This window comes from Arachis duranensis, chromosome 3, assembly GCF_000817695.3.
Source record: "Arachis duranensis cultivar V14167 chromosome 3, aradu.V14167.gnm2.J7QH, whole genome shotgun sequence".
NCBI lineage: Eukaryota > Viridiplantae > Streptophyta > Magnoliopsida > Fabales > Fabaceae > Arachis > Arachis duranensis.
In genome coordinates this window covers 3198580-3223149 of record NC_029774.3, presented here as the reverse complement: position 1 = coordinate 3223149, position 24570 = coordinate 3198580, and the positions used below count along the sequence as shown (strand labels likewise).

At 32.9% G+C, this 24570-nt stretch overlaps 4 protein-coding genes across 5 annotated transcripts; 1 reads left to right on the top strand and 3 right to left on the bottom strand.

Moving 5' to 3' along the window:
- Positions 1 to 1004: 1004 nt before the first annotated feature.
- Positions 1005 to 7119, bottom strand: LOC107477138 (uncharacterized). Of its 2 annotated transcripts, none has more exons than XM_021137326.2 (18): positions 6995 to 7119; positions 6812 to 6917; positions 6664 to 6717; positions 6529 to 6578; positions 6209 to 6242; positions 5762 to 5849; positions 5442 to 5533; positions 5058 to 5132; positions 4819 to 4907; positions 4061 to 4190; positions 3652 to 3741; positions 3253 to 3318; positions 2604 to 2695; positions 2419 to 2484; positions 2238 to 2295; positions 2072 to 2160; positions 1250 to 1379; positions 1005 to 1157 (listed from the first exon to the last, which is right to left on the bottom strand). In XM_021137326.2, exons 1-18 carry the CDS (start codon positions 7051 to 7053, stop codon positions 1101 to 1103), a joined length of 1425 nt encoding a protein of 474 aa, XP_020992985.1. In that variant the 5' UTR covers positions 7054 to 7119; the 3' UTR covers positions 1005 to 1100. The 2 variants fall into 2 exon arrangements, with proteins under 2 accessions (XP_020992985.1, XP_015952585.1); XM_016097099.3 differs by having other exon boundaries at positions 6812 to 6908.
- A 183-nt stretch (positions 7120 to 7302) lies between these two features.
- Positions 7303 to 13414, top strand: LOC107476786 (mRNA cap guanine-N7 methyltransferase 1). Its single transcript, XM_016096686.3, has 14 exons — positions 7303 to 7465; positions 8032 to 8515; positions 8977 to 9116; positions 9209 to 9277; positions 9366 to 9437; positions 9870 to 9971; positions 10280 to 10336; positions 11679 to 11817; positions 12090 to 12154; positions 12260 to 12310; positions 12488 to 12550; positions 12705 to 12828; positions 12908 to 12969; positions 13098 to 13414. Exons 2-14 carry the CDS (start codon positions 8443 to 8445, stop codon positions 13191 to 13193), a joined length of 1113 nt encoding a protein of 370 aa, XP_015952172.1. The 5' UTR covers positions 7303 to 7465; positions 8032 to 8442; the 3' UTR covers positions 13194 to 13414.
- Positions 13415 to 14435: 1021 nt separating this feature from the next.
- Positions 14436 to 15072, bottom strand: LOC107476787 (histone H3.2). Its single transcript, XM_016096687.3, has one exon. The coding sequence runs from the start codon at positions 14988 to 14990 to the stop codon at positions 14580 to 14582; it is 411 nt and encodes a 136-aa protein (XP_015952173.1). The 5' UTR covers positions 14991 to 15072; the 3' UTR covers positions 14436 to 14579.
- A 2164-nt stretch (positions 15073 to 17236) lies between these two features.
- Positions 17237 to 20111, bottom strand: LOC107476788 (uncharacterized). The gene is made up of 4 exons (XM_016096688.3): positions 19573 to 20111; positions 18330 to 18613; positions 18026 to 18253; positions 17237 to 17846 (listed from the first exon to the last, which is right to left on the bottom strand). The coding sequence occupies exons 1-4, from the start codon at positions 20102 to 20104 to the stop codon at positions 17403 to 17405; spliced, it is 1488 nt and encodes a 495-aa protein (XP_015952174.1). The 5' UTR covers positions 20105 to 20111; the 3' UTR covers positions 17237 to 17402.
- Positions 20112 to 24570: the final 4459 nt, after the last annotated feature.

The following is a 24570-nucleotide window of genomic DNA, read 5'->3' as shown; positions in this document are numbered from 1 at the left end:
CATCCAAATATTTATGTTAACTAAGTCTAACCAAGTTAGTCTAACATCAATAAAAATTAATTATAGATAACATTATTTCAAGTCTTATTGTTTAACTTAGTTGGACTTGGTTCATAAAATGATTTGGATGTGTAATATTACTCAGTTCAATTAACACTTTTAGATGTTCGTATAGTATTACTTTAGAAAAATACTTTGCATAAAAATCTAGCAAATTCATTTTTGTTGTTTTGCACACTCTTTTTGGAACAGAACATGGGGTGTACCTTGGTTGTAACATTGTGTATTCTCTATCATTTTCTCTCGAAATCACAGCTTAGCTTGAAAGAAGCAAGTGAAAAGAATTCGGTGTCTCTTTCTGGGTACCCTTAAGGAACAAAACCAAGTACAAGGAACATCACAGCAATAAGTGTGGTTCACTTCGTCTAGCATAAAATGACAAGACCAACATATCATCTTCGATGCATGGGATATAATATAATATACTGTACATTTCTTGGTTGTCTTTATCAATAATTTTGACTGTTATTTTTCATGCTCTCTTTCTTATAGATTGATTCTGTATTTCTGTCATTCGGGAGAAGTAATTAATTTTGTTTTTGGTGAATGATCTAATTTAATAAAATGGGATTAAGAAAAGGAAAATAAGCTTGGTTTGATTGATGCAAAGTTTACACTATTCCTTTTATGATTTTCCTCTTAATATTCATCAGGATTGGTTTTCTTTTTAGTGAAGTTAATCCCACATCCAAGAAAACAAAAAAGAATGAAGAGTTTATAAGATGAGAGACCCATTAACTTATTACCTTAAAGTTTTGAATTAGATATGGTGTCATCTCATAATGAAAATAAATGTAGATTTGTTTGATATTACAAATATTGTTTATTTTAATTAATTTTATATAATTTTAAAATAAAATCTTTGTATTTCATGAGTAAAAGTCTTATAAATTTAAGTTTAAAAAGAAAAACGAAATAAAAATCAAAGTCATACAACGGAAATCTGTCAATAATTAAATAAGAAATACTTTATTATATCTTAAATCAACAATCGTGATTCAATTTGTACAACTAACTTCCAACAATAAATCAAGTTTGGACTAATCTTCTTCACTGTTTGACCTTCGTCTTTGTGAAATCACGAGCAAAGATGTCTTCTGAAATCAAATATCAATCAATGATATCAGTAATAATGATCTTGTAAGTCTGATTCTAAAAACAAAAAGACAAAGAAATTTTACCCACAAACCTTTGTTCCTACTACGATGGCATTATATAAAGGATGTGCAGCACATGAAATAATTCCTTCAGATAAAGGAATAAATCTGTTTTGATGATTTTTACTCCTATTCATCTTGGAAACATTATCAGTATCCTCTCTACAATGAAAATTACTAAAACTTTAAGAAAAAATATTGATAGGTAAACTTAACCAAATGAATGTTTTGTTATATACATATGTTGTAAATTTAAGCACTAATATAAGGTCATCTCTACTTGTTAGCATTTAAATCAAACTTATCAAGTTTGAAGCCATCACCGGCTCTAAGCATTCGAGTTGATCAAGCCTCGGGCTCCTCATCCAAGTTGTCGCCAATGATAATCAAAAGTTGCTACTGGGAATTATCTTGAAGATTAAGATCTTCGACTAGTCATAGATATATCTTAGTTATTAAGACAAACCTACAAACTACTATTTGCTTCTCACGCCGCACATAAGTTTTCTTAGACATTAAGAAAACAGTTGTTTGTTAGTAATATCATCCTTAGTTATTAAGATACCTGGAAAAGCTTTGCCTGTAAAAGATATGAAGTATGAACCCATGTACGCTTGATATGTGTGTGCAATGAAAGAAAAAGTTCCTCTGTTCTTTTTATTGTCTCCAAGAGAGTATAAAAGAAAAGTCATGTTGGATCATGTTGAGTTGTTTACGTGAGTAAGTGATCTTTGGGCCAAATTATTTTTGGGTTTAAACTTACACCACTTATATGTGTACTCTTAACTAAGTGGTTTAGTGAAATAAAAACCAGGGAACTTTGGTGTCCATATGCATCAATGTTAGTGCCTTACTTGAAATGCACATGGCTCGGCGAGCTGGTACTAGGGTAGAAATCTAAGAGATGAATGCCACTATCAGATGATGAACCAACCAAATAGATCTGCACCAAGAGAAAAATGTTATTGCAAAGATAGAATTCCATTTATTACTTACACAATAGGGAAAACAAAATCTTACCGAACATGTAGATAACCATGAAGGTTTTCTTATATATGACAGATCATAGGAATCATTTCTAACAAATAACAGGAAAAAAATTGGTTAGATGTAGTTGTAAAGTTCATGACAAAAAAAAAATGTAGTTATAAAGTGATATTGTAAATAATCAACAAAGAAACTATAAGTTAAATGAACTTACAACCAAGCTGGGGGAGGGCAATGAATGTGTGTAACTTGTAAAGTATTAATATCTAAAACACCCGACCTACATAACATAATATTAGCTAGTCATGTGTTAAGTAACAATTACAAAGAGAGAGAATTTCAAAGGAGGAGTCACGGAAATGATGAAGTGGAAGAAGGCCTGTACACTTGGCAACCTACCAGCCATCATCAAGATGGAATGCTAGCTGATATGGGCAACATGGATTGATTTGAATAGAATGAATCTCTTTGCAAACAATATTAGCTTGTGCCTACATAGCAACAAGAATGAAGGAGCATAAACCACAAACTTATAAAATTTAATTGTCACGTGTTGCAATCTCATAATATGGCCTTTCACAAATATTCAATAAATCAATAATCTTACATGAACAAGAATGAGCGTTAAAACCATCCATAACTAAGATAGATTTCGCAATTATTGTTGAATAATTAATGATACATTACAGATGCAATGATTTGAAGGTTAATAGGTCATAGTAGAAATAGAAATAGAAATATAAACCAAAACGCTAGTACGATATCCTCGGTGGCAGATTGTATAATTCATGTCAAACTAGAAATTAAAATTTTATTAAGTTTCGTCAAAATAATTTAAGGAAAAGTCCATCTTAAACAAATTCTAAAATGTAATGACAGATTTTACTAAACCTATTTAAGTGAAGTCAACCTTTTTTTCAACAAATAACAATCATTTATATGCAGATCTTGACATTTAGTAGAAAGTATAGCCCTTGCATAAAAGAGGAAGTTTTACTCAATTGTATTTTGTACAACAAACCGATTGGAGGAGAAAAGATAACCACACCTTCAAAGATCCAATCTTCTCTAGTAATGTTGCCAACTTCAACGATGTTATAGGAGGATGACACATCTAGAAAGCAAATAAATTCCAAATTTTTAATAAGAAAGCTGAGAATTAAAAGATATATCTTGCTTTATTGAACAGGCCATGAAGTCATAGTTTATTAAACAAAAGTAGCTGCAACTGCGAGTTCTGTCAGTCCAGTTAGTGGAAGGCAGTAATGACAGTTGGGAGAAACAGTGACCAACACCAACAAAATAAACAGATTCATTGAAGAGAATCTGTCCATGAATGAAACCTTGATCCTTTTGTATTTTTAGATGTATTTTTCACAACATAATAGCAAGAAGAATTACCAAATCCATATAGTTATGAATTTACGAGAATCTAGAGAGATATTACCTCTTTGTGACTCTGAAAAGTAGTAGATGCTCTTCCGCCACGAATGTCCCACACATACACAAAGCCACTCTTCCCAGCACCAAAAATAATCTGGAATGGATAGAATACAAATTGTCTGTTACTTCTCAAAATATTGACTGAACACAATAACCAAGAGCTCCAGAACTCATTGAAACCAAAACTAATGCAAACACATTGTGAATTCACTGCTGTTTTACCGAGTTGCATGAACCATGAAAAAAAAGTGCCAAGTAACCTATTAAGTCAAATAGCATCATAACCCACGAACAAGATTTAAACATTTGGTAAGCAGAAATGGGTACTTCGAAAGCAATATATCATTAGTCACCTAAACTAAAATGGCTAAGTCAATGGTGCACATTGACAGAGCACATGCAAAACTTCTAACCTGATTTTCAACATTTATTTGGATGCTGTTTAGGGTACTAGATGAACCAGACGTAAGCTCAAGAGAAGGTAGAGCTTTCACTCTTCTATCCCAAACATTGATCCCACCATGTGTATCAGAAGCAAGTATCCTGTTTTAATTTACTGGAAAATTAAGAAGAGGATGATGATGGGAAATACATTCATAAAATGAGCATAGTTAACAAGTATAGGATGTTATTTAGGATTAGGTGTGTAATGCAACTATACTTAATGAAACTTAGACAACAGTATATGAACCGCATTTTATCATCCTCAACTGGGCAAAAAAGTGTATAGTTAGAATAGTACATTATTTTGCTGTGCCAAAAGTACAAGTTAGTAACTATTGGAATAACATATCATTACTTACTGCTATGTTTTACTTCTCTAAATTTTTCCATATATTTATCATGTCATGTTAGTTTCCTTTTCCCAGAAAAGAAGTATCTGTTCAGAACCATTATTGTAGAAAAGTCCAGTTTACATTCAATATGTAAGAATATATGTACATTAGGCATTCGCTAACTTGCTATTCAATATTAGGCAATCAACAAATTCCTGTTGCTTGAATTTTGAATCAAAATTTTATAAGCCACATTTCATACGCTTAGACAAGCACTGGCCCTTAGTAGAAAATGAGTACCATTTGTTAGGACTCATCACTCTCATCAGGGGAGGGAGGGGAGAAAAATAAAGGAGGGAGGGGGGAGCTTTATTGTTCAAGGCTCATCTACCAACCATGAGTCATTTGACGTAAAGGCAACATCAGAGAGACCTTTGTGTCCGTTGTACCCATGAACTGTTGCTGTATTTCGTGTCCTCAACACCTGCATTGCATAATCAAGGGGCAAAAGATTAGGATATACAAAATAACATCAGTACAAGGCTATATAACATAACATCATTGAAGAAATACAATGATAAATTATGAATATAGCAATATAGGATGATATAAGCAGATAAGAATGGAGAGTTACTTCAATTGGCTCTGATGATACATATCCAACATCAAATATAAGTACTTCACTACTTTTTACAGATGCACAGACAACCTGAAATAAATAAAGAAACAAATAAATCACGGGGAAGACAGAATATTGAATCTTGTTCAAACTGCAACAGCAAAGCAATTATTAATAAATTTTACGAAGCACTGGTTTTACATCAAATGCACACCACTTGTACAGGAAAAAAGCACCAAAAAATTTTAACACTGTCCTTGACATCTAACAACAGTTGCACTAGATAAAACTAGAAAGGAAAAACCAAACCATTTTACACAATACACGTGGTAGACAACATCAAACTCTAAATTTGAAACTACAATGGTGAATAGGAACACAATTATAGTCAGTGAAAACCTCATCCTGGTTAATAGGATTCCATCTAACAGTATCAAGTTGTCGTTTTAGTGAGAGATGCAGTAAATGCTTGCTTTCGTCTTCTTTCAAGCCTGGCATAAAATTAACAAAAACTAAGGTTAAACTCGGTATCACTTCTTTCGAAATACCCTCAAACCAAAGGAGATCATAAATAAGAATGCTTCCAAATAAAGTAACCAATAAATCAATAAGTGAACGAAGCCCAAACTAGAGCCTTATTAAACATGTTCAACAGCATAAAATCAGAAACCATTGTCACCTCGGTGTACCAAAATTTGTTAAGCATGCTAGTACCGTACAAGTTTGTTTATGTGTCTGACAGTAAAGAGCTTCAAAGTCATGAACTGTTAAGCATCCCAACTTTGTCACAGATGCCAAGTATATTCCCTAGAATATAATTGAAAATGGAGTTTAATGAAAAGAAATACAAAACAATTAATGAAACTATTTGAGTTTTCACATAAACGAAAAGATAATTGCATAAAATCATTCCAAGATAACACAAGAAGAGTAACTAATTATACAAATTAGAAAGCACAAATAACCAAACAGAGGGCAATAAAGTCCTTGAACATGCAAAATTTGTCTCACTAGTCACAACTATTAAGCCGTCACACAGAAGTTTCACCTGAAAGTATATCTATGTGTACACGCCAAATATTTACTTTAAAGGCACTTATAGTGGTATTAACTCAGAAAACTTCTCATTTGAAACATGCAATCTATCGCCATAAATATCTGTATACCTTGTTGTCAAAGTCCACTGCAGAGATGCCTTGCCTGTTAGCAAAGAAACATAAGCTTTTGTATAATAAAAATACTAATGAAATGAAATCAGATGTAAACCAAATGAAACATTTCACATCCGACAGCACATGCCATTGCTTCTTTTGATAAATCAATGGTAATATGGTTTGAACCAAAAGTTTTATGCAAACTACATAACCCTATCATCATTAGAAAACTTCTACTGGCAATATGGTTTGAACCAAAATAATAATTGCAAGATTTGCATTTTTAATATCAGTTCATTTGACCAAACACAGAAGTAAGTTGAAAGACTAACTTGGATGGAAGATTTCCATCACCATTTGCTCTGGTAATAGCTCGTTGGATCTGTACAGCAAGCAAGCACAAGTAACTAAAATCACAGACTTAGGAAACTCCAAACCCCAATTTTCACACACATGATTATACCTACATGCGATTCGCAAGGCGTCTCATCTGCATGATACAGATGCGGAAAAGCACCCACCTATGACAAGATATAAAGCAAATCATCAGAAGATGTAGATATCAGATGAACCATCATTGAAATAAGTTTAATCTTTCTGCACTTCTAAACACACCTCAGAGTAGGAACGACTTAGCAAATCCAGCATCTCATGGCAATAGTTAGGTTCAAATCTTCCATTCAGTTCAACATTGCTCCTTTTCCAACGGCACCTTGCAATTCTTACCAAAACTGATTTCAACACCCATAGTGAAAATATATAAATCCATTTTTTTCAAAAAATAAATAATAAATTTACCTATGAAGAGGATGAACCTTTTCCGCTGAGGGTTTCAACGGGACCAAGTATTTATCCATTTCACGCACTTCCCCTTCTCAGAATTTAAGCTGCTGAATTTCTAATTCTAATGTCTCAAACAAGAAGTGCAGAACACTGAGAACACGCCTTTCGCGCAACATTCACTCTTTTCTTTTCCCGCCAAAATGATAATGGGCCGCAAGAAAGGCAGATCGTGTTTTGGGCCAAATGAAAAGCCCAGCCCAGCCCAATCCAGAAGGACAACCATCTATTCATTCTCTCTCACTCACTCTCCTTGCGATGAATGTGGATCCGGAAAGAAATTGAGCAAATTACTTTACTTTAGATAGTTAATTAATTTAGTTTTAGTTTTAATTTTATAATTTATTTCATTCTTTTATCTCCCTAAAATATATTGACTGGTATCGCTGCTTGTTTAGAGGAGCTTCAAATTCTTCAGATGTTCTTCAGGTTGCGTTTTGCATCTTGCAATTTTTTTTCCCAATTTATATGAATTGAAGTTTGATGTTGGATTTTAGTGGCTGAATGATGATTATGAACATGCTAAGTTAGCAACTTGGGATGCTCCACTCTGAAATCTTTATAGTGGAAAACGCTATCTGTTGGTTTTGCTTAGAACTTGAATTTCTTTTGTACTTTTTTTTTTCTCTTCTAGTTTGTATGCTTTACCTTGGAACTTCTATTTGTGGTTTTGCTACAGCCTTGAATTCTCTTCTGCTATACATATTTTTCAGTCTAGATTATAGCTTTGCTTTATATATCTTTTGTTGATATTACTGATATACTTGTATACAATAGTGGATTAATGGAGTGTTGTGATTTAACTGAAATTTCAGCCCATAAAAAGTTTACATTTCAGGTCTAGAGAGTAAAGAAGAGTTAATATATGGTACTCAGATTGCAAAGTTGAAAAGATCATTAATATACTATGATTACAGAAGTAAAATATTATATGTGCATGTCTCTTAAGAACCCAAGTGTCTGAGTGAAGCATATTCTTATTGTTCGTTGTGCAGGCTGTTGAAGAACGCTGGTGCTTGAGCAATCTGTAATTAGTTTCAAACACATATTAGTCTTGGTTGTAAAGTTTTCTAGATTTAAAATAAGTTATTTGTTAACTATGGGGTGTTTGTTGTAATCTCATTTTTGTGGCGTTAGTCTGAATGCCAGATACTTGTTAGTTATTACTCTGTAAAAGATTAAAGGAAAAAAGAATACTAGAATAATAGTTGAAAGTGGAATCGAATGCAATTCTGTCACAAAACACTTGGAGGAATATATAGATTTGATTACAGTACAAGAAAACCCTAGGAAGCAGGCTTATCTATAACCTTCTACATACATCTTAGGAAAATAACCCTAAGCCACCTCTGTCCCGATCCTTTGAGGTACCTGAATACCCTTTGTGCCATCCATCACTGGTACTCATGAAACGAGGATATCCGGATTCTCCTTCATCCTCGTTTGGTCCACCACAATCTAAAAGACCGCATACTCAAGGTGACTTTTTGATGCTATTTTTCACCACCTCATTTGTTCCTTTACTTTGAGTTCACTGTTTTGAAGGGTGATATATATTGGTTTTTGATCTGCGTAGCTTGGTTTAGATGCTCTAGGCTTTTGTTTGGTTGTTCATGAATAGACCTTGTGGAAAGTTATAATGTGGAGGAATGTTTACAGAAAAGGAATAAGTTATGAGCTTATTGGAGTCCGAATTTAATTAACAAATAGAGTGTCGTTGAAGGTTCACCATAATTTTTGTGATGCCATGTTTTAGTTGGGAAATATAGGTAAAAAAGTTGGTGTTGACTGTGTAATGATACTAATCTAAGTTAATAGCATGTGTGTTTTCTTTCCTTTTATAGTGGAAACTTCAAGGGATTGTATAAAGATCATGTCTATTTTTCTAGCAGAAAGCTTGGTTCTTGTGCTCATGTTATTTTCATTTTTGCTATGTTTAGGTGATGCACAATTTCTGGAGGATGAAAGCACAAAGATTTTTGCTAGGAAAGTAGCTGATCATTACAGTGCAAGATCCAACCAGACTCTAGAGGAACGGGAGGCTAGTCCTATAATACATTTGAAGAAACTTAACAACTGGGTATATGGTGTATTTTGCAATAAATATTTTATTAATGTAAGAATATTATATGACTTTTTATTAATAGTTTGGTCAATTATTTTATGGAACAGATTAAGAGTGTCTTAATTCAGCTTTACACCCGTCGGGGAGATGCAGTCCTTGACCTCGCCTGTGGCAAGGTGTTAATGTTTTTTTGTGGTTTTTATAAAACTCATTTGTAGCTTTTGAGCTGAGCATTCTTTTATTTATTTCATATATGTTCATCAGGGTGGGGATCTTATCAAATGGGACAAGGCCAAAATTGGATATTATGTTGGTATTGACATTGCTGAAGGCTCAGTAAGTGTTTAAAATTTTCTAAAATTTGCTGCTTTGGTTATGCATATGCCTCTTAATGATAGTCTTCTTTTTTGCTTTTTAACAATATCCCAATATAGTTTCAATTTCTACCCAATTCCATTTGGAGAATTTTGATTTTGGGACGTTAGATGCAAACCTTTTGTAACAATTAGTCACTTCTTTGTTCTAGGTAGAATTCAATCTTCACTATTTAAATTTTATACTAGAAACTGATAGCATTTTCATGCCATTGCGAGTAGTAATGAACTTGTCATTGCACTCTTATACTTCCTGATTATGAGCTTATATTTAATAAGCTCAAGTCCCTGCTGTTCACTGAAACGTTATTTACCTTATTGTGTCAAACTATCTGCAACTGCATTGTATTTGTAGCCATTAGTGTCAGCTCACTGAATTCAACAATCTATATAGATCAAAGACTGTCGCACACGATATAATGGAGATGCTGACCATCATCAGCGACGTAAAAAGTTTTCATTTCCTGCTCGCCTGTTATGTGGAGATTGCTATGAGGTGATTAATATTTATGTCTAGTAATGTTTTGAAGTACACTTCACATTTCAACTATTGTCATTCTTGCAGACATCAAGAATTTACTCCTTTAAAATTATGTTTATAAAACTGCATGTTATTCTTGGCATCACTTGATTATAGTAGAGGAATGTCACAAAAATTGTGATCGTCTAAATTAAATGTTTAGAAGTTAATTATCTTTCATAGAAAGTAATCTGAACTTTATGAAATTCTCTGTGTTTTCTTTATTTTTTTTGGGTAAACAATATTTATTTAGGTTTCATTCTTCTTGTCATTAACATTTTCAGATTCGCTTGGACAAAGTTCTTGCAGATGATGCTCCATTTGATATTTGTAGCTGCCAGGTAAATATGCACCGTGAGTTAATAATAACCCTCCAAGTATATATAGAAAAAAATATCGTTTTTGTCCGTAACGTTTGGGGTAAGTTTCAAAATTGTCCTTAACGTTTAAATCGTGCTATTTAAGCTCCTAACGTTTCAAAATCATCTCAATGTTGTCCTGCCGTTAGTAATCTGTTAACAGAATTAACGGTGGGACAAAATTGAGATAATTTTGAAACGTTAGAGACTTAAATAGGACAGAAAAACGTTGGGGACAAAAATAATACATTACTCTTAGAAGAATTACCAAATCAAATAAAATGCCAGTGAATTTTAATGGAATGAATTGCATTACAAATTCAAGATTTTTATTCATACTTATAGAATGGTTAGTATATAAACTTTTAGGGAAAAAAGAGCATGATACATATATAATAAATTATAAATTATCCCTTTTACTCTTTAATATACCGAACGTCTTTAATGTTTAATTTAATTAAACTTTATTTTTAGCTTTTAAATAAATTTTAATTTTTTTACTATAGATAATTATTCAATTTTTTTTTTATTTTTCTCTTAATCAAAAGGTATAATTTGTACTTTATTATATATGTACTTTGCTGTTGTTCTCTTTTTTGGAAGTTTATGCACTAGTCATTCTATAAAAATTTTATGATGAGTAAAAATCTTTAAAAGTAAAATTAAAAAAAGATAACTTTACTTAGAATGAAAATAATGTGATTAAGAGTAATTTACTTATATGTGATTAAAAAATAATTGAATAATTATATACCGTAAAAAAATTGATATTATTGAATGATAAAATTAAATTTTCTTTCAAAAAGGTATAATTTATACTTTATTATATATATCATATTCTTTTTTTTTTTCGGAAGTTAACTACTAGTCATTCTACAAGTATTTTATGATAAGTAAAAATCTTGAATTCGTAATGTATTGTTTTTATTGTCAACATTTTCGTCCTATTTAAGTCCCTAACATTTTAAAATCACCTCAATTTTGTCTCATCGTCAATTCTGTCAACAAACTACTAACGGCAGGACAATATTGAGACGATTTTAAAACGTTAGGGACTTAAATAGGACGATTTAAACGTTAGGGACAACTTTAGGACTTACCCAAAACGTTGGGGACAAAAACATACTGTATTCTATATTTTAAGTGGCCTGTCATTGTAATTAGCATTGTTTCTTTTTGTTTCTGCCCTTTTTTTTGTCAATATATGAAACTAAATTATCATACTGCTTAACACTCCATTATGCCACTTTATAAATATTTATGGATTTATTTCCATATTAAAAGTGTATATCGGTGCCTAATCTAGACATTTTAAATACTTCAGTTTGCATTGCATTACTCCTGGTCTACAGAGGCTCGTGCCCGGCGAGCATTGGCTAATGTTTCAGCTTTACTTCGCCCAGGAGGCATTTTCATTGGAACTATGCCAGATGCCAATGTGATTATCAAAAAGCTTAGACAAGGTTGTTGGTGTCCTACAAATCTTTCTGCTATTACTGTTCTAAGTAAATTTAGTTGTTTATAGAGTCCTATGTATCAATTTATCCATGAAACCAACCTCTGATTGAAACAACACATTGTGGCAGCTTTTGTTTTAAAATGAATGAATCTGATGGAAATAATTATTACTTTGGTTAAGATTTCTGGTTCATAAATGTGCCTTTGGTTGGGTACAGCAGATCATTTTCTTTTCTAATTCTTGATTGGAGATGTGATTTTCACTGTGAATATGCAGCTGAAGGGCTGGCATTTGGTAATAGTGTCTACTGGATCCGTTTTGATGAAGAATTTTCTGACAAGGTAATTCATTTTATAGATTCTGCAACTGCTTTAATTTTATTTTACTTTTTTAAAAAGATTTTTGTGATTTTTACTTCTAACTTTGACTCTTCCTATTTGATTCAGAAATTCAAATCTTCCAGCCCCTTTGGAATAAAGTATACATTCCATTTAGAGGTATCATGCTTTACATGTCAAGTTAATGTTAGATGTATGACTTTGTGTATGCACATCTGCAGAACCTTTGCATAATCGGTGTTATCAGTATATGACATGTCTTATGTGTAAAGTCCTTCAACTCTTGGACACCGAGAATATGAATTGTTTTCTTTAAGATGTGGCCTATTGTTGCAGGACGCTGTTGATTGTCCTGAATGGATTGTCCCCTTTCAAGTATTCCAAAAATTAGCGGAAGAGGTATCACTGCCAGATGTTACATAGATCCTTGCATTTTTATTGCAGCCCCCACTTGTTACATTAAGATGAATCTTTATGTTATTTTACAGTAAGCATTGGATTAGAAAGCCTTGCACTACAAACTTTACTGATTTATATTTTCCATTTACATCAGTATGATTTTGAGCTCGTCTTTGCAAAGAACTCACACGAATTCGTGCACGAGTACATGAAAAAACCGGAATTTGTAGAGCTCATGCGAAGGCTTGGTGCATTGGGTGATGGCAACCAAGATCAGAGTAAGACATTGTGCCCATGCTATTTCCCATAGAGACTCATGAAAACGGAATTGTTCATATCTTTATGTTTCCCTATCAGGTACACTATCAGCTGATGAATGGGAAGCAGCTTATTTATACATGTCATTTGTATTGAGAAAGGTCAGTAACTTTTATTTTTTAGTGCTCATACTGATAATGGTTCCATTGTTGGTTTGTAGAAAATTGGCTGCAAGTCGCAACATAGTTTAAGTGTTTAACGGAGGTTTTTTTATTTGGCAAACTTACAGCGAGGTCAACCGGACAAAACCCAAACAAGTGATCGAAAAGAGCGAGGATCAATGCACATCGAAGAGCAAGACATAATGTATATTGGCAGTGATTAGTGCGAGTGACACAAACAATGGCCAGATTATAAAGAATGCAATGAGGACATGGAGGTGAAGCTGCCTGTGGTTGCCATTTCTCTAATGATGATTTGATTTAATAACAAGCTTGAGTTTTGGCAAATTTTCAATTTGTATACATTTGGGAGTGTTATAACTTAAATTTCAAATTCTTACATATTCAATATTTTAACAAGTGAAACCTCACCCATCCTTAATAATTTCACAAAATCCCTTTCTGCTCCTTAACAAAAGCATAATTTTATTGCAACTCCTAACAATTTACTTCGTGAGACGTTCTGCCCCTTGTCTACATGGACCATTATGTGAACAATTTAATCGGACAAATTGTCCCATCTTTTTTTCTTTTTTCCTCTCCTCCGCGAACCAGAACATCACCAGGCCAACTCTTTTCTCAATATTATTTTTGGCCACCTTCATCACCAACATTCATTACTAATTTACTATTCTCTGTTTTCCCTGCATCAACCCACTATCACCTTGCACCAACTCACTACCACCTTTCAATTGAATAATTTTATTTTGTTTAAATACTTGAATTTGGTTTGGAATATGATCTTAAGAGTTGTCCTTTTCTAAATTTTGATAACTGAATATAGAAATTTACTTAAAATATCAATTTTTATGCACCAGAGTGATTTGGTAATTATGGAGGCATTGGTGTTTTAATTTGTTTAATGTAAAATTCTCTACTTGGAGTAATTATGGAGGCATCAGTAGTTTAATTTGTTTAATGTTTAATGTAAAGTACTCTACTTGGAGTGCAAATTTGCGATTTAATGTGAAACCAAATAAAGACCAGAGCAAGCTAGTGAGAAAGGAATTGTGCAGATAAGAAAAAAATGGGAGAAATAGTAGCTGTGGCAACACTAGGATTGCCGATGCTAAACAAAGAAATAGGAGATATATAGCTTCTTGGTTTTGGTTCGGTAAAAAAGAAAAATGATGACAATAGAGTGGTGCAGCAAAAATAGAAAATGATGGTAAATGTTGATAATGATAATAGCCAAAGATAAAAAATAATAGACAGAAGAAAAAGAAAATGCAGAGACTGGTAGCAAATATTGGTAATGATTAACAGATTTTGCTCTCGTAAATTGGCGGAAAAGGATTTCATAAAATTGTCAAAGGCCAAGGTGAGATTTCACTCATATCTTAACATATTTCTCAAATTTTTCATTTAATTTAGCAAAATAAAATAGCTTCCGTTGACACCATACAAAGAAAAAACATGGTCATTCATTCATTAAGTTGAAGTTATGAGCAAATTCCATTCTTGTAGAAAACAACATGGATCTTCATAAGAGAAAACGTAGATTCAATTACAAAAGATGAGGAACTCTAAGAATTAGGCATATATAAACCCTAAGCCCTCTCACCCCTGATCCTGCGAGCAAGCTGAATATCCTTAGGCATAATAGTGACTCTCTTGGCATGAATGGCACAGAGATTGGTGTCTTCAAAGAGCCCAACGAGGTAGGCCTCAGCAGCTTCTTGGAGGGCAGAGACGGCGCTGCTCTGGAACCGGAGATCAGTCTTGAAGTCCTGTGCGATTTCCCTAACCAGCCTCTGGAACGGAAGCTTCCTTATCAGAAGCTCAGTGCTCTTCTGGTACTTCCTAATTTCTCTCAACGCCACCGTCCCTGGCCTGAACCTGTGCGGCTTCTTCACTCCACCGGTCGCCGGAGCAGATTTCCTTGCAGCTTTTGTCGCCAGCTGCTTCCTTGGCGCCTTTCCTCCCGTGGACTTTCTTGCAGTCTGCTTTGTGCGAGCCATTTGGGAGTATCAGAAAAAAAAAAGTGGAGATTTGTTTTCTTTTTTTTTTCCTAGTGAAAATGGAGGTTCTGAAAATAACTTGGAGATGATGCTGGTTTGGGAGGTGTATTTATGGGGTGTGCGGGCGGGAACTTCTTAAATGTTTTATGCGTTTGTGAAATTTTTGTGGCGCCATGGGGTTTTGACCGTTGATTTGTTTAGTGATCAACGGCTGATGTATTTCCTCAGCTGAAGCCACAGATTGTGATCCCCGTCACTATGAGAGAACCAATAGCATCATTCTAAGGCGCAATTCAACAGGCAAATGCTAATCTACCCCAAAGTTTTTAATTCGTTGAGACGGGAGATAGATATCATAAAAAAATAACAAAATAATTTGTGGTTAACCATCAAAAATGTCCCTCAATTATTCAAACGCCAATAAAAATACATTTAAATTTTACTATCGATAAAAATGTCTTTAAATAATTTAAAAATATAACAATAATATTCAATAATAAATATATATTTTCAAAAAATACTTCAGAAATTAAATTTTGATATAATTTTTTACAAGCAAAATCATAAAAATAATATATTATTATACATAAAAATTAGTAATTTTTTGTTAAGCATATAATTTTTTTATAATTATTTTTGTTAACAATCAATAATACTTTTAAAAAATCACAAAATAATATATACTTAACAAAAAATACCAAATTTTAAAAATAATAATATCTCATTTTTCTAATTATGCTTGCAAAAAATTGCATCAATATTCAATCTCTAATGTATTTTCTGAGAAATACATATTTAATGTTAGTTTTTTTACAAGATTATCTAATATTAAATATGTATTTCTCAAAAAATATACTATAAATTGAATTTTGATATAATTTTTTGCAAAAATGATTAAAAAAATAAATATTTTTATTATTAAAATTTGGTAATTTTTGCTAACTATATTTTTTTGTGATTTTTTAAAAGTATTATTGATTGTTGACAAAAAAATATATATTTAGTGAAAAATCACCACAGAAAAATATATATATATTTAGAAAAAAATTATCAAATTTTAAAAATAATAATATCTCATTTTTTTAATTATTCTTATAAAAAAATCACATCAAAATTCAATCTCTAAGATATTTTTTGAAAACATATATTTACTGTTGAATATTGTTGTTATATTTTTAAATTATTTAAAAGTATTTTGTCAATAATAAAATTCAGATGCATTTCTATTAACTTTTGAATAATTCGAGGACGTTTTAGGTCATTAACCGGTTAACCCAATAATTTGAATTTCAACTTTTAAATATGAATAATTTATGAGAAATTCTCCTACAAGCGTTTTTTTATACAAGTCTTTACAAGTGCACATTCTTCTTCTTCTTCTTGTGCACGTTCTTCTTCCTCTTCCTCTTCTTCTTCTTTTCTTTCGTTTCTTCCCTTCTCTTTATCATTTTTCAACCATTACTGCACGTTTTCACTGCACCTTCTTCTTCTTCTTGCTGCACATTCTTCTTCCTCTTCCTCTTCTTCTTTTCTTTCGTTTCTTACCTTCTCTTTCTCCTTCTTCAACCGTTACTCACTACACCTCCTTCTTCTTCTTGCTTCTTCTTCCTCTTCTTCTTTTTCTTATTTTCTTTCGTTTCTTGCCTTCTCTTTCTCCTTCTTCATTTACGTACTTTTCTCTCTGTTTTCTTTATTCGTTATTCTCGATTTCCATTATTTTTTGACATCAAACTCTAAAATCGTTTTTGAAGAAGAAGGAACATCAAAAGATGAAGAGGAGAAAGAGAAAGAGTTATGAATTATGCATAAGGTGTACTTCAACGAATTTTTGGTGTAGTTTTCCTTTGGGTGTATTTCTGTAATCGTTTGGATGTATTTCTAAAGTTATATTATTTTCAAATTTGGCAATAAACTCGTTTTCATTAAGGAAGAAGAAGAATAGTCTTTTTAATGCATGGTGAGTAGCGCGCTTTGGAAACAGGAAATGGTTGAATAACGTGCGTTTATTTTTTTAAAATGTGGGAGTATAATGCGTGTTTTTTTGTTGAGTTTGTACCAACTTGTAAGACTTGTATGCCAAAAAGACTTGTATGTGTAGCAGACCTCATCATTTATATTGAAAATGACTAAATGAGTGTTGAAACGCGACTAATTTTATCCTAAAATCTAATTATAATTTTCCATACTGTTTAAAATAATTAAAATAATATAAAATTTTAATTCAATCAATTAATTAAGTCCAAATATTAAACTTACAAAATTTAGTTTCGAATCACTGTTTATAATATACATTGACATGTCATTTTATAAAATTTAAGTAAAACAGAGTATTGAAAATACACTCATTTACAAATTGCTACCATTAAAATTAAAAAAAAAAAAGACAGCCGCCCTGAAATAGAAAGTAGAAAATCATACCCAATTGCTAGAGAAAGAAAAGTCTTGGAATCTAAAAGAGAGATCCCCAACGCTGTCCCTCTGGAGCTTCAATGGCTGATGAGAACCATCATCAGTTGCAACTGGCTTATTCTGATTTGAATGCACTACCTTGGGAGACATGTTTGCAGCACCAATGGAAGAGGCCAATACACGGTCCCAAAGGAAGACATGAAGGAGAATTGGAACTTTGGTGTGTCTATGCAATGAAAGTTTGTGGCTCAATGAAACAGTGTCATAACACCTTATTGCTCCTGTTGAAGACACCATCCATGGAAGCACTCTCTGATTCGAAACCCGAGAAACCACCAGCAACCTGCATGTATCTCTTGCTGCTCTGTATACATGGTTTAGCCCCGACCGTGTTGCTGGTGCGTTTTCTTCACTGTTATCAATCACCGATGAGATGAAAATGAAACCCTGTAGAAACCATACACCAAATTGTAAGTTAAAATTGTGACAAAATAAATCATAATCACACCGGTTGTATTAGTTCTAACAATAGAATAAAACAAGATAATAAGAATAAGATACAAATAATAAAAACATAAAAATTATTATAAAAGTATAATTTATTCTTTTTTTTTCATTCAAAAAACCTCTTCGGTGCGACTAATGGCAAAGCCAAGTTTTGTGTCATCATCTTTGAGTTTGATCTCTATTGAGAGCTCTCCCCCAATGGGAGCGTACCATAGCCTAACTGCTCTAACAACACCTATGTCTACTCCATGATAGTCCTCAAATCCATAAAGGCTTTCATTTGCAACGTTTGAAAAATCAGCTAATGACCCTGAATTCACCGTTGAAGATGCTGTCTCTCCAGATATCTGTCACACAAAAGGTAACTATTAAGAACCATTCATCGCAAATTGAGATAAATAATAATTAACAACATTGTTTAACCTTAGTGAGTAGTGACTCAGTTTGGATGTTCATAAAGACAAGAGGAACCCCTGAAGCTTGAGCTGCATTAAGCCATGCATTTGCCCTCGCTAGAGTGTCCTCCACGTCGTGGTAGCGAGACGCCACTCGGTCGGAAGCTTTGGGAAGAAATAACATGGAGATGAAGTTGCCAGAATTGGGAACTGAAAGCATCTCCTGCATCTTCTTCTCCCATGGATATGATACATATCCATCTTGTGCCTTACTTCTTGTTAGTGCACTTACCATCCTACTCGCCCTTGAACCTGCAAATTGAACAAAATGCACTCATTATTCTCTATTTTTTAATTGATAATTGAAAATCGTTAAATAATTTTACAGAAAAACAACTCCATACGAATTTTCATTTAATTATTAATCCACGTTATTGTCATAATTAAGCAATTATAATCATAGCACTTTTCCTTAAATTAGTTGAGCCAAATGTCTTCGTCAGTTAGAAAAGGAAGTCATGTGTATCACGCATCAACTTTGTGCTTCAATGTAGCAAAAAGGTTTGCCGCTTTCGTATGACAATTTAATCAAACCCTTGGCTAGTTGGCTCAAATAATGTCAAAAAACATTTTAGGTAGGAAAATGTGAGAAGCTGAGCAAATAAATAAGATACTTTTTATTTTCTATATGATTGGGTGACTTGCGGACAAATAATAGTGTTTGGGTAGATGCAATTCTTCATAGGTGAAGACCATTACCCTTGTTTGTAAACGTATTCCTAATTCCTAATAATATAAAGAATTTTTAAAAAATAAATGAATTCTGAAACATATAATTTTAAAAACTAAATTTATCACTTCCTGGATTTTTCTGTAATTACAAATGGCCCACGCAAATTCTTTTAGGCCCCCGATTGCAGAAAATCACCTAAATAGTTAAAATTTCCTACCATATCTAAAAGTTTTTTTTAGCAAGAAGAAGATGATATTAATAAAAGAACTAGTGGTACCTTATCTAGCAGTTATTACATGGTAACCTCAAATGATCATAATATAATATAGTAAGTAAACCTGAATTTTAACACGATCGTGCGTCTATTCATTCGTTGTATGTATAATAGAATTAAAATTAACTAAAAGAGAGTTATAATTCAAATGACATAATCTTTAAACTCACTTAGAGATCGCCAATTCTAGGCTCATTCTTAACTTTGGAACAAAAAAGTAACTATAAAATAAAATTGAGCAGAAAATAAGAGAGAGTAAAAGACCTTGTAAGCGGTAGCATTCACTTTCGGTTGTGTCCAAGAAGCCAACGACGTAATTGGCATCGGCGATGGACCTCAAGAAGTAGTTCTTCTTGCCGGAGGAGGAGTCTCCGGGGACGACGCAGGCCTGCAGCTCAACGAACTCATGAGGTCCACGTCGGACTCTTACAAGGACGGACGTCTCCTTCTTCTTGTATGCATCATGAAGGATCTTGTTGAGTCCGGTCCGACCGTTCTTGAAGGGTTGCCTGAACCGGACCAAGGAACCGGCCGATGAGCCAATCCGGATCTCCTCTACTATATCGCCGCTTTGAAGCACGTCGGCGGCGCTCCATTCATCGGATTTTGAAGTTGCTCGTAAACACTCTATGGAGATAACTTTCAACTCCCTTGTTGGTGACTCTGAACTGCTCTCTGAGCCTCGATCCATGGTCATGTTTTTCTTCTCTTTCTCTCTCTCTTTCATATCATTTTCATATAAGGGTATAATGACTGAATTTTTTATCACAGTGTTTCTTCTTACACTGTTCAACATCTGAAGTGAAAACTATCTGCAATTGTCTATATAATTGATAATTAAATAACCTTAAAAGAGAAGTTAATTAAATTTATCACGGGTGAGTCTTTTCATTATAATATATCATATTAACTTTATCCTTATATTATATGGTATTTACAACAAGTTGATTTGAGAGAAATTAAAGTTGGTTGGCTTTTGGCTTTTGCATTGAAGAAGCTGTTTTGTTTTGTGTACGTGTTTTATACGGAAAAGTTTATGAATTAACTCCAATAAGAACTAACTCAATTAATATTTTTTATTTTTTATTTTAAAAATTTAAAAAATTAGCATAGTGAGTTTTTTATATAATAGATCTAATTTTTAACTAATTAACTTCAATTAACTAGTCAATAAATTATAACTCAAATGATATAATCTCTCTATATTCACCTAAGAAATTATGGGTTCGAATTTTTCTATTTTTAGTAACAAAAAAACTCCAATTAACTATATTTTTAGTTAATTCCTTAACAGAATCGGCTTTGTATAGGCTGCTTCAAACGTGATAAGTACGTCTAAGAAAAATAAATCGCCAAGATTTGGAAAATTCTGTTACGAATTATTATCTGCGGTAATGTGCGAAAGGTGTATTGTGGTGAATGGATCTCTCTGTGGAAGAATAAATTGAATAATGGTAAATAATATTCTACTATTTGTGTGTTTTGACAAGCTAAAGAAAAGGAAGTCAAATGAATAACCACGTAATGTGAACCCAACTTTCCGTGATTTTATACTTTATTTTTTGTTTTCATTTGATGTTGAATAAGTATATGTGTATGTATATAAACTGATGAATTAAAATAATTTAATTTGTTATTATCTATTGAGTTGAAACCATTCTGCTATTGCTATGAATGGAATAATATTATATAAATAATATTATATAAACAAAATAAGGCACGAAACACACTAGATATTGTTATTTTATTTACAGTATAAACAAGATATGTATACTTTTATTTTGTTTACACTTATAAATGAGAAACATGAAGAATTATGACAGTATAAACGAGATACATTACGAAAAATTTTCATCAGTTATAAAAGAATGTATAATCCTTTGTATTTTTTATAAATATCTCACTTTTTTTTTCTTTTGGTTTTCTTTCGAAAAATAAGCCAAAGTGTCTAGTGGTAGTGAATATGTGATTGTAAGTAGGAAGGAGTGAGGTATAGATTGCTAACACCGATGGAAAATGAAATTTTTCAGTTTCATCTATTTTGGCTCCATTGTGACAAGCATGTGCGGCTCGTGTTTGATATATATGGGAGAATCATGCCAGAATAAGTTAAGGAACTTTTTACGGAGGTCGGAGATGTTGGTGGCAGTAGATCTGACAACTCATAATTCGTGCAGAAACGACCTACTTTTCGCACCACGACTGATACATGTTACAAATCCGGTGGAAGACATGGATGTGGATAGTGAAGAATCCGATGAGGAGTATGTTGCGGATAGCAACGAGAGTGGTTCTTCAGAAGATGATGATGAGGATAAAGAGTTCGTATCCGAGACACCGGTTGAGGTATCACTTTGGTATCTTCTTCCTGCCTGTAACTAATTCTAACCTTATCAACTGTACCCAGTCACTATCAGATGCTGGATCTGGACACGATGCACAAAAAAATTTCATTTTTCAACACGGGTGAAGAGGATTACAACTTAGACAGTGGTGTGGAGTTTCGGGTTAGCCACATATTCAAGAGTAGAGATGCAGTGATACAGGGTATGAAGAATTACAGCATCCGCAGAAGTGTTAAGTACCAAGTAGTAGAGTCGGACCGATTAAAGTATCATGTTCATTATTTGCAATATGTAGCTGGATACTCGTGGAGTCTCCGTGGTGTCCTCCGACAAAATCTCGAATATTGGTAAGGCCTCGTTTAACTGTAGTGTAATTAAATTTTTTTATCATTGTTATATTTTGTGTAAATGTCAACCATGTATGTGTTATTTCGTTAGGGATGTGCATAGGGTTAGAGGAGCGCACACGCGTTTAGTAACAACCATGTCTCAAGACCAACGACAGTTGGACAACAGCCTTATCTGCCGTGTCATCCTGCCATTGATACAGTCTAACTCATATGTCAACATCCCTGTAATACAACATCCTCGCCACATCCTATGGTAGTGAGAAATCTGTCAACGTTAACCGGGTCCCCTGGCATTGGCTGCTCACCATTAAATTGGTGCTTTACCCGATTGACATAGAAAAATTCCACTATGTTGAAGCAAACGAAAGGAACAACAGAAATCCATGTTTCCCACTCCGTCTCTTCCTTTAGTCATAGCAGGCAGATGTCCTACAATGCAGGGTAATCGTAGGGCATCCACAGAAACTATAATGTTCGTTGTGAAATAAACATCATTGACAGGTGCTAAAACGGTATGAGTAATTAATGCAACTATGACCAAATAAAAAGGTAACTCGCTTATCTCATCCAATTTTAATTGATCCAAAGCCCGATGTCATTGCAGGACTCTCTGCTCGTGCTGGTTCCTACTCTGCTATGTCATATATATCTATCTATGAAAAATTTGCAACAGTAACCACGATTCAATTAATTACAAATCATATTGAATTACGTAAACAAAGAATAATAAAACCGTAATGAACAATTACCTCGCAGTCATGGATACATGTAAACTTGTCGCTTAGGTGGACACCACTAGAGAAATTTCTAGTATATCCAAGATATTAGTAGAGGAGTATATCATGCGATGTCTGTAGTGAAACGTTGTGCTGCAGAGTATAAAAAATGGTACGTCCATGCTAGTACCACAGATCCCCAAGACACATAACGGCACCTATGAAAGTCATATAGTAGTGAGAGCCACTAGAGATGGACCTGATTATTTGACTTATAAGTCATTTGGTAACCCTCAATCATCAACAGTATGTAGCACCTCGCGTCCCGTCAGAGGGTGGCTGGATCATCAGTACCGGGCATCTGTCGGAGTCGCTCCTGAAGCCATGTCAGCTTGAGGGAGAAAAACTCCTTCATCTGCTAATCCTTCTGCTAGACTACAAGAGGCCTTACATTGAGTAACCGCTCCACCAACTCCCAAGTCTCGGTCTCCTATCATGTATGAAAATCACGGAAACACCCACCGACAGGCACTCCATGTGCGTATAGCTCGAGGTGGTACGCGACGTCATACATGATGGTGGTGCACTCACCCCACGGCAGGTGGAAAATGTGGGTCTCAAGACGCCAACACGCAACAAATACCGATATCAAGGAGTTGTCAGACACAAAATCCTTGAATAGCATTGTGTCATCGAAACTAACCTTCCTCAAGTAGGGGACAATGGCGTCCGATGATGAGAGTATGTGACTCACTCTCCTAAGAAGAAGTAGGCGAGGCCTTTAGTAAACAACGAAAAATACGAATAAGAAATGTGTAAACATACAAAGCTATAAAACCCTCATAACAAAAAATTCTATTATATAAACATTTACATAGCAAATTAATTTATATTATAAATAAACTATTTTAACAAAATAACTACAAACATTTACCGTATAAATTTAATTTAAATAAAATATTTAGTTAAATAATTAATGATAACTTTTATTTTCTATTTTTTTTCATAACTTACATTAAGTAAAAATATTTACTTAAATAACTAACAACAAGTAAAATATCAACTTAATAACTTAATTTAATCAATAACAAAATTAAAAAAATTCATTTACTTAGATATTTAATAACTAGAAACATAAATATCTTATTACTTAATTAAGTTAACTAAAAAATTTAGTTAAATAATTAATAACTAAATTAATTAAAGAAAAATAAACCTAAATAAATATTTAACTGATAAATCCATGTCAAAGTATGCCTAAAATTATACCCTGTTAGTTAAACCATTACTAATAATATATTCATTCGTCTAATATATACTGCATATTACTATAATAGTACCTTAAGTTTGGGTACACATGTATGCTTTAATATAAATATAAAACAAAAAATAATACCAACTTTAAAGTCGGCTGCCTCATTAATGTTTCATATCGGCATCGGTTGATATCCGCATCATGTGCATTGGTGCGCGTCATAATTTCGTAGTAATTCAAAAATTTGATTAGAAAATAATAGAAATGGGAGAAAATTTGAAGAAATGAATGAGATAATGACTAAGATGGACTATATGGACGAAATACATATATATAAGACTCTACAATTCTCAATGAAATAAGAGTGCATGTATCTCATTTACATAAATGTAAACGAGATAAAACCCTTATATACTACGTGTCTAAATGTGATATAGTCACGTCAACTCGTGTCTTATCTCATTTACAATGTAAATAAAATACGTATATTTTTTATTTTGTTTACATTATAAATGAGATAAGAGATAAAATATATTTTAATAAAAATATAAATTACACATTTTAATAAATAAAATATTTATTTTATTTATTTAAAA